This window comes from Quercus robur, chromosome 2 (assembly GCF_932294415.1).
Source record: "Quercus robur chromosome 2, dhQueRobu3.1, whole genome shotgun sequence".
Taxonomy (NCBI): Eukaryota; Viridiplantae; Streptophyta; class Magnoliopsida; order Fagales; family Fagaceae; genus Quercus; species Quercus robur.
Window position 1 is genome coordinate 26,465,360 of NC_065535.1, and position 10,711 is coordinate 26,476,070.

At 34.7% G+C, this 10,711-nt stretch overlaps 1 protein-coding gene across 2 annotated transcripts; it reads right to left on the reverse strand.

Annotated features, from left to right (window-relative positions):
• Nucleotides 1-656: 656 nt before the first annotated feature.
• On the reverse strand, nt 657-9,125 carry LOC126713090 (probable glucuronosyltransferase Os02g0520750). 2 transcript variants are annotated; one of them, XM_050412743.1, is made up of 10 exons: nt 8,779-9,125; nt 8,653-8,679; nt 8,007-8,422; nt 7,628-7,774; nt 7,420-7,484; nt 6,215-6,284; nt 2,439-2,657; nt 1,461-1,604; nt 1,212-1,347; nt 657-1,125 (listed from the first exon to the last, which is right to left on the reverse strand). In XM_050412743.1, the coding sequence occupies exons 3-10, from the start codon at nt 8,379-8,381 to the stop codon at nt 896-898; spliced, it is 1,386 nt and encodes a 461-aa protein (XP_050268700.1). In that variant the 5' UTR covers nt 8,382-8,422; nt 8,653-8,679; nt 8,779-9,125; the 3' UTR covers nt 657-895. The 2 variants fall into 2 exon arrangements, with proteins under 2 accessions (XP_050268700.1, XP_050268699.1); XM_050412742.1 differs by lacking the exon at nt 8,653-8,679.
• Between the last annotated feature and the right edge of the window lie 1,586 nt (nt 9,126-10,711).

The window sequence follows — 10,711 nt, forward strand, 5'->3', positions numbered from 1 at the left end:
ACTCCTACAAGTTGTAGCAAAGTGTGTGATCTTAGAAGAATTGGAGAATTAATTGTTGATAGGAGACAACCTTGTATAATGGTAATTTTGCAAGCACTCTCATGCATTGTTAATGAAAGATAGAATTGGTTTCTCAATGTAGAATTAGCTACATTAGAGCTGAAATTCGATCAACAATTTCCGTCTATTTTGTAGAATACCCAAAAATATAAAAGGAAGCAAAATGAAAACCATATGTGACATTAAGGTTTAGGGGGATAAGATCCCCTATTATTTAAACCCTCAAATTCCCTCCCATTTTAATCCAGATGAAGGACACGTGACTTACATGAATTTTTTTAGGCCATTGAATTTTCTAAATACCACATCTTATATCTAGACTAAAATTGGGGAATGTAATTGGAGTTGATCCTTACCCCAAGTGTAAAAATGTAGAATGATTCTCTAATTCACTATGATAGTTGCTTATTATACCATATACACATACAAAATTTACATGTAAAGCATCTAGGAATCCTAAAAAAGGAACAAAAAATTAGCCGAGTACCTTGAGGCAAAAAAAAAAAAAAAAAAATTCACACAAACAACAAATTACAGGAGAACGCCAATTATGATACAGTTAGAAAAACTTGCTAAGAGACAATACACAATTGAACTTGGGGATTTAATCATCAACGATTTCTTCCATATAATCTACCTACTCATGTCTATAGTCTATACATAACATTTAAAAGAGATTAAAGAGGAAAAAGAAGGAAAAAAGAGAGGGATGCTCAACCTGGGAAAATCTATACCCGACGTAAAAGGCATTAAACTAATACCCATGAATAAAATATTAAGTCTAGCTTTGTAAAGAAATGATACAGGCAAGCAAAGGGATCATCTCCAACCATGATCAAGGCAAAAGGATTGGAGGATTCCAGTGGGAGAATTCCACAAGGTTTCTATTTACAATAGATCCGTTGTGTAGCCAGAATGTCTCAGCTGACTGGTGAAAATGCCTAACTTTCCTTTGAAGTTCCCACAGAATCCCATGCAGTGCTGAACATGGCTCTGATTTGGGAGCATAAACCCATAGACACCTTAGTTGTCTACCACGGTTAATCATCCTCTCTATATCTTTGTCTGAAAGTAAACCCAAACTTTGAGCTATTGCATATTAAAGGAGATTGTAAGCCAAGCAATGATATACAATGGAGTTTGAATTTGACCTGGTATAGATTCTAGGTACTCCAACATTTGGGGACCAATCTGAGTGGATGGCCATTTTATTGATATCTGTGTGTAATCAACGACATTCTGGAAAGGCAACTCTACCTGATCTGATATTATCACTGGTACACACTCCTGTTTAGCAGAAACAACTACATTACTTCAAGTATCAACTGCCCAACCTGTGTGTGTGTGTGTGCGCGGGTGCGCATATGTACAATCACAGAGAGAGAGAGAGAGAGAGAGACCACAAAGTACGACTCATAATATCGGAGAGACCAAGATGACTCCCCACGCGGGGCAAGGCAGAACTTGGCATTTCGAAGGTGTTCAAAATACTCTATCCTTCCCAGTTTGTCAGGGCCACTGAACTTCAACTCTGGAGATTCCAGCTGTTTACAATATCAATATGCATACTTTGTATCTCTTAAAAGAACACAAGAACTGAAAGCATTCATAATTTAGCATTTCAAACAGAAAGTGCCCAATGAGACAGTTTAGGATTATGCACATCAAGGAATCCAATACCAGGTGCCCACCCACCAGAATATGTTACCAGGATAGGGAAAAAAGAAATATGTTGCCTAATCAAGGAAATACATAGAACTCATTATGCATTCTAGGCAATTAAGTTACAGATTAAAATCAATGCCAAAAACATTGTAATAAATTAAAATGGAAATCTTAAATCTAAACACTGACATGTCCATTTGATTGGCTTGAATTCTGGCTTGTTTTGAAAAAGTGGGTTTCATGCCAGCCATTTTAATAAAGTATTGAGCTGTACATTTAAAAAAAAAAGAAAAAAAGAAAAAGAAAAAGTGATGCTTAAGAAACTGTAACTAGCTAACTAAGCTGACTTTAAGCTTAAACAGACACTAGTAGCACCTCCGTTATGAATATAATTTTTTCCCTTTTATAAAACAAACTAGCATCAGCATAACACTACTGAATGTTATTAATTATTAAATAATAATATAAGCCTTTTTGTGTTCCAAATTCTCATGAGAAATGATAATTTGGCAAATCAATAGACAGGTTTTCCTTTTGATTTCTTTAGCAAAAAATTTCTACCCAAAGCAACCAAAGATGGGTGCAGAACCCTATGTCTAAGTGACAGAAGTAGTTCAATTGAACTCCACAGCCAAATCTAGGTTACCAACATAAATTTTAATGAACCAGATTACTTCATTTAAAAAATGAAGAAGTCATAGATGATGACATACCTTGTCTGGAAATTGCTTGGCAAGTTCTATCAACTGAAGACGACCAACCTTTCCTTGTGCACGACCTAAATAGTTTGCCAAGTACCTTCGCTTTGATAAAGGCAGAGGCCGGACAAGGGTATCCTCAGTTTTAGTCATTCTATCATCAACATTCCCGGGAATTATGATATCTTTCCATGTATTAAAAGAACTTGTGTCCTTCTTATCAGTCCGATCCCCCTACACTAACACATTAATAAACATTCTTTAAGTTTGGAAGAGCCACATGGACTTTTATCTTATAAGTAACTTAAACAAGCCAAATGACTTTCAAATAAATCATGTGACCATCCTCATGTACTTTAATCACACAACTTCATTAAGTATTTTAAACAAGTCAAACGACTGTTAGGGGTAAGTTTGGTTAGGCGTTTTGAAAGATTAAAAGAGTGTTTTTGAAACCCAAAACTCTGTTTTACAACCATAACTTCTCATAACCTTTTTACAAATGCTCATTTTAAACTCAAAACACAGTTTTCCAATAGCTTATATAAACGCACCCTAAATAGGTCATGTGATTGAAAATCCATGAATGATCATTTAAATTGTCACAAAATGGGTTGGAGTATCTTTTCTCCAAATCTGTCTGAAATCAGTGAGTGTCCACTTGGTACAACTTATTTTTTTAGCTTTTGAAAATGGGTAGTTTGAAAAGGTTGCACCTAGAAAAAAGTGGGGTTTAAAAAGGTTGTAGTTTGAAAAAGTGCAGTTTCACAATGAGATGCCAAACATGTAAAACAGGTTGAAGAAATAGACCATACATTAAAAAAACTTTTAGAACACCTAAAAGGAAAACAGTACTATGACACATGTCCAAATCCAGCAATAGGAAAACAAAAGGACTATGGTTCTAAAGATTAATGTCATTACTAAGAAATTTCAGAGGGCTGTTCCCTCTGCAGAACAGGAAAATCTTTACAGTTCAATCCATGCAACATGGGTGCAAACTTTGCAGCCATATTGGAAAAAATATTTACATTAATACTTCTGTCACATGTAATACAGACCATAGCACATGAATGCTAACTTTTGATACACTTATTGCTGCTTAGAACTGTCCAAAGGTAATTATGGTTGAGGACAACTTCCAAAGGCATCCAAGAGTCAGATTGATTATTTCTTGACACAGGCCAATCAATGTCATAGGGACCACCTATTGGTTAGTTAAAATGAAAACCAACTTAAAATTGGGTTGAAGCTAACCACACTAAGAAAAAATCTAAAAATAATAATTTCATGTCAGGACTTTGATCTGGATATTTAAATTAGCATAATAGAGAAGAACTTAGACATTATGACATAGGCTACCTACCAAATTCATACTACCGAACATTAGTTAAATAAACTACTCAACGAGTTCCTCAATACCACCGCGACCGCTACTACCGAAAAGCCTCCTCCGCCGCCGATTCTCGAGCGGTTCAGGGCGCTGCTGAAGCAGCGAGACGAAGAGCTCAGGGCTTCGGCCGGAGGAGGAGTCGACGACGACGATGAAATCGACGAGAGCTTCGTCGTTCCGCCGCCGAGTTCCGAGGAAATTGTGGAGCTCTACGAGATGGTTCTTTTCACATACCAATAGTATTAAAACAAAAATGAGGATGGTTCAAAACAAATCTGGAACTATGAAACTGTTCAAAGGACCTCCCAGTCAGCTGATCACTTTAGCAGTATCAGGGTTCTAGTACAAATCACCCACTCCAAATCCAGAGCTAACCCTTTTTTTTTTTTTTTTAATACAGAAATTATCCCAAGACATTTGCTGATAATATAATTGGGATAATTATAATTCAGTCTGGCACCAACAGAAATCCCATACCTCCATGGCTCTTTTCACATACCAATAGTATTAAAACAAAAATGAGGATGGTTCAAAACAAATCTGGAACTATGAAACTGTTCAAAGGACCTCCCAGTCAGCTGATCACTTTAGCAGTATCAGGGTTCTAGTACAAATCACCCACTCCAAATCCAGAGCTAACCCTTTTTTTTTTTTTTTTTAATACAGAAATTATCCCAAGACATTTGCTGATAATATAATTGGGATAATTATAATTCAGTCTGGCACCAACAGAAATCCCATAGCTAGCTCAACTTTGTAAAATATAGAGAAATTACCCCAAACACATTTGGGGAAAAAAAAAAGGTTACGGAACTTTCAAATTCAATATAATGATGAAAAAGTAACAGAATTTTTTTTTTCAACCATAAATTTCACTGGAAAAAGTCTAGATTGTAGAAAAGGGGGCAGAACACTTTTGATTTTATTCTTCATCTATTATATTCCTATTTTGTGAGTTGTTTGTGATCTAATTAAGGATTGTAAAACATACACTTCATGTTGATGTCTACAAGAGTACGAAATGCTTTGCAACCACATAATGTGTTCAAAATTTTCATATTTGAAAGTCTTTTTTATAAATACACATGCACCCTATTGGTCTTGAAACCATGATGCCATCCTCCATCTTGCTCTTATAAGAGGAGGTGCCATTTGAACTAGAGCTCATTGACTTAGAATTGAAGGCATTTTTGTATTGGTAGTTACACACGCTCGGGAAAGACAAAAAGATTCTTTCAAGACTTCTTCCTTAATTCCATTGGCTTTAATCTCTCCAAATTCAAAATTCACTCTTAGAGTGAGTCTTGAACCTAGAACCTTGCCCTTCACCTTGCTCTTATAAAGGGAGGATGTGCCCTTTTGAGCTAAAGCCCATTGGCTCATATTTGAAGGCATATTGGTTTTATTGAAGGCATTTTTTTTTAATTGGTAATTACCTCGCCCTCGCCTTACCGGTGCCGTTTGAGCTAAAGCTCATTGATGTGGTGCAATCATAGCGTGGCTAGAGAAGAAAAAAATATCCTTTATGCAAGTCTAAGATTAAGGCAAAACTTTCTATCAAAAAAAAAAAAAAAAAAGATTAAGGCAAAACCCAAGTAAAAGTGCCCATGGTAGTTAATTAATTTTTTTCGTATTTTATTTTATGTTCATTAGGTTTTGTTTCTAGTACAATCTGTTCATCATTGTGAACATGATGTACTTTTTTTAATGAAAATATCTATTACCTATAAAATAAAAAATAAAATAAAAAAGTTTTATGGAGTCAAAGTGTACTATCATAATCTTTTCATTGCCCATTGTGGGCCATAGTTGTGCACCTTGAATTATATTTTATAAATAAGTAAATCTTATTTGATTTATGGGTCTTTATGTGGTCTTGGGTTCAATTCAATTAGGATTTGGTTACCAGTCAAAGTAGGAGTTCAAATCCTATAAGGAAAAGTTAAAATTTAGCCTATATAAAAGCGTTATTGTACTCAAACAAACAAGTAGATTAATACAAATATAGTGTTTTGAGCATTGACACACCTTAGCCGTATTATTATTTTTCTCTTTTATTTTCTTCTTGATATTTTTTCATAATTCACAATACTATAAACGGTACTGTTCATGCTATTTTTCACATGCAATACTAACAGATTGTGGACAAATTCGATTTCTATTTCTTCTTACCTCTTTGAAACCCTAAATAAAATCTTTGCAACCCTTCATTAATAGTTTTAACCCTAAATCCACAAAGCCACCTATATCTACTGTGAGCACCAGACAAATCCCCTAACTTGCCCTATGTAAATTGGCTCAGATTCAGACCTTACTAGAGTATTTTTTATTATTCAAAAGTACTAGATGTATATGTTATATGGATCTTATAAGATGTTTTGGGAAATAAGCATAGTACCTCTGGAGTTAGAATTATGGAACGATTTATGTATGTTGCCCAAGATCTAAATAAGTGAGCTCCAGCACCACTGTGATTAAGTGAAAACAAGCACATTCACATTAGTGACCAAGACATTTTACCAAAAAATTAAACACTTGTAAAAATCAGATATACAGAGAAAAGAAGTCTTGATAAAATTCATTCAATTACAACACAAAATACAACGATAATGGCAATTTGTTGTATTATGTTTTTGCAAACAAGTCCTCCTCTACCAAAAACTACCATTTCTACTGGTTCTATAAAATTTTCCACTTGACTAGCACTTGAGCTAAGATACCACAAATGGAAACAAATGCTTTTAGAATATAATTGAGCAGTATTAATTTTAAAAAAAAAATATAATTGAGCAGAATTAATTTCAACTATCAAATCAAAATACACCTAATTATCCAGCTGGGTAATTCTTTTTTCTCTCCTTCATTTTAATATGTTTATTATTTTTTGTCTGTCTCAAAAGAGAAGAGTCAAGAGAGTGTCAAGTTTATTTTCAATAGTACTAATGAAACATCAGTTCAAGGCCAAAAATACATCTTCTGCATAATAATATCTTTATATTCAGTTTCACCATTCACTCAGCTAGCCGATTAAGAAAAAGGAATCAACAAAGTGGCAAAACTACAATTTACAAAAGCTATGAAACAGTTGAAACAATTACTTCCAATTAATTATGTACAAGACATTAGCATGACTTCTACATGCCGCTAAACGTACCAACTGTAGTCTTGCATTAAAAAAGACAACTTAAAAAATATATTTCTAACTATAATTTTTGTTCACTCACAGGCTGGGGAAAAAAGAAGCAGCACATAGAATAATAATCATTCTTTTTCCATTCAAAATCAAACCACAACATTGAACTTGTTCAAGTAATAGTATCATGATGAAAGTGTGGGAGAAAAAGTGTCTGAGTTATTAAAACATATGACTCATAAGCATATCTCACTCTTTATGACTATTTTAAGCATCACTCCACAACAGTTATCGCTCTATTCTAAATATGTGTATTCAGCATTCTCTTTCAATCATACTATCAACATAGAGTTACAATGATTTTTTTTTGGCCAACACGGGAACATAGAATTACAATAATTAATCGTCAAAGAGATCCTTTATATTAAAAAAAGATAAGAAAATATTAATCTATAATCAAATAATTTTACCTCGGGAAAACAAATATGTGGTCACGGCCTCCAGACCGCCTGAAGTATGGCATTTGACTCAAGACCTAAAAAACAAAATCAACCCATAACAGAGCAAGAGTTTTATTCCTTCCAATCTATGCCATTAACTAGAAAGTATACAATTACACCCAAAACACAAACATGTATTGAATTGAAACAATGAAATGTTAAAAAAAGACAAATCTACCTTAACATAGGTATGGTTAATCTCTTTATCATTAAGACCACCCATCATCCTAACACATTTAACATAGGCTGGCACAAAGAACAGATCCGCTTCCTCTTTCTTTGTCGTCCGGTACCTTGACTTCAATAGCAGCTTGTGTATTTTAACCTACATGATCAAATAAAAACCAATTATTATTATTATTGTAATGCCCCGGATTGATTAGATATCGATGGTAATAATAAGTAATACAATTGTCTCGTCTATTGTGTTCATAAGTTTTGGTAATTATTTTGGGAACTAAACTAGATTCGTTTGGGGTATAGCACATATGTAACTAGTGTTTTTCCTTATTATACACTAATTGGCTCAACTTCGAAATTGAAAGGGAAAAATGTACCTGAGTGCCCCACTGGCCTTTCAAGCAACCCTCGGCGGTGATCCTACCATCTCTTCCATACATGAGGGGCTTGAGACCGTCAATTTCGTTCTCATCATAGACATAGATTTTGAGGGAGAGGTGAGACCCGAACCCTCGCTCGGGCCATGAGAGAGAGACGACGGACCCACTAGTGTCAGTGAAGCTAATGGCACGGCTGCTACCAGATGATATGGAGACATGATCGAATGTGGTGGAGACGGAGCGGTCCAAGAGGCGAGTGAGGATGAAGGTGGTCAATACTAAGAGGAGGGATCCAATCTGGTGAGTTCGGGTGCAGAGAGGGGCGTGGTGGGCGGCAAACAGTCTCCCCTTGTTGCCACCTATGCTTCCCATTTATATGTGATTGATGGGTTATGTTATTTGTTTCGGAATACCTACAAATGGGTAATTCAACTCTCTTACAGACAAAAACAAACATTTGGGATCTCAAAGAAAGTAAACCAGAAAAAAACGAATAAAACAAATGAGATTTTGCATTAGTCCTAAATGTTCAGAAACCATCAAAACCAGAAAGTCCTTGAATTGAATATCTATAGCAGAAGTACACAGTTGTTATAATGAGTGTAAATTACAAACAACCCATTTAAGGAAAAATGCTGAATACCCAGATTCAAGCAATTGCAATTGGTCCCTGTTGTTAAAAAAAAAAAAAAAAAAAAAGCACAAAGCAAGTAAACAGATCTGGGTAACGAAATAGAAACTAATAAAGAGTGGGTTGTGTTGTGCAGACCTGATTGGGTTGAGATGAGATGACTTGAGTCTAGTGTAATGAGTTGTAGTGGTAAAACATTTTCAGGGCTTTCTAAATTATATTTATATAGAGGAAATTTGTTTTCTCTGTATTTTTGGGTTTGTTCACGCTTTTCTGGTTTCCCAGCCCGAATATTAGATTAAGCCGAAACTAACGGAACAAAAAACATGTCGTTTACACAAACTGCCCCACCCAACACCGCCCGTAAGACACCAAATCACCGCTTTTGGATTTGGAGATCATACAAATTGTATCACAGAATAAATGGGTAGAGTTGTGCCGAATGAGAAACATTAACTACGAATCAGTGGTTTTTCAAAGCGGCGTAGTTTCAATTTCATAAGTGCGCAAAAATGCAAGGACGGTAGCCTCTAAGTTTTACTCTCTTTTCTTTTCTCCTTTTTTTTTATTTTTATTATTATTATTATTTTTTTTTTTAGAGGTTTTACCTAAATTCACTTTAATCCTCTCATTCAACTTTCATTTAATTGATTCCTTTAAATTTCATGTTTATTCAATTAAGTCTATCCGGAACTTCCAAAAAAAAAAAAAAAATCTATTTGTCAACTTTCATTAATTTTTTTTATAAAATAAAATCTCAAAGATATTTTTTAAATAAAAATTTGGACACTTAATCTAATTTCGTTAATTAAGAAATACGTTCCAAAATAACGCTAGCTTAAAATTTTAGAAACCAAAACCCTTTGGATTATTTGTATCAAGTATGCTAAAATAGCATTTGGCTCAAAATATAACCAGGAAGCCTAGAAAAATAACTAGCATCTAATCATCAATTGGTTAGGCAGCATAAGAGTTTGCTACGGTGCTTATCCAAATTTAGAAGACATTATAGCTTATGCATTTCTTTTTACTTAAATCTATTATTTCTTCTTTGTGAGCATAGGCCATAGAACCAAGACTCTTTCTTCTAGTCTCTAATTTTTCTCCTCCCTTACTACTTATTCTTAATGCTCACTCCCTTCATTTAGGGGTGTACAAAAAACCGCACACAATTGTATCTAAACCGACCAAAATTGACCACCAATCACAATGAAGGTGCAAAATTGCACCTGTAGGTGCCATTCGGTTCTACTTTCAAAAAACCACACCACACTTAGTATTATATAAGTTATATTTTATATATATATTTAATATACACTTTTTAGTAATTAGAAAAGATAAAAATTATGAAGAACTTTCACAACTAAAAACTTGTTGGATTACTCTAAATCAGCCCAAAAAAAAAAAGACATTAGGTTGGCCTAAACCAGTCTCAAATGGGAATAAAAGGCCCAATCCAGCATCAACCAAATTGCATAGTCTAAAACCACACCAAAACACACGGTGACCGATTAATTTAAAGTGAGGTGTGATAAGGGTTTTGGGAAAATCACATCTCATGGTTTAGTGATAAATGTAGTCCAAAACTGCAATGTACACCCTTCATCACAATGCAAAAGCTTTTTTTGTTCTCTCTATTTCTTAGATCAGGAGTAGTGGTTGATTGTTATGGTGCGGTGGCTAATTGGAGTAGCTGGAGATTAGGTCACTACCATGGGTGGTTGATTGTTGTAGCATGACTGATCATGTGGTGGGGGCTAATCGGCACAGTTAGATTGAGTCACTACCATGGGAGGTTGATCATTGTAGTGGGGGGTTGATCTAGCAGTGAGGCTGGGTGGGTGGAGCTAATTTGGTGGCTAGTGGCTGATGGCTTTTTATGTAGGAGTGAAAAGAATTAATAAGGTCTGTTTGGGTGGAGAGATGGAAAAGTAGAAGGATAGAAAATTGTGGAATGATAGAAAAGTGAGAGAATAGAAAAAATTTAGTTTTCCTTCATTTGTGTTGGGGTGGAGGGGTAAAAAAGTGAAGGAATGAAAAATTTTATTACTTAATTGAGATGAAAAATGAG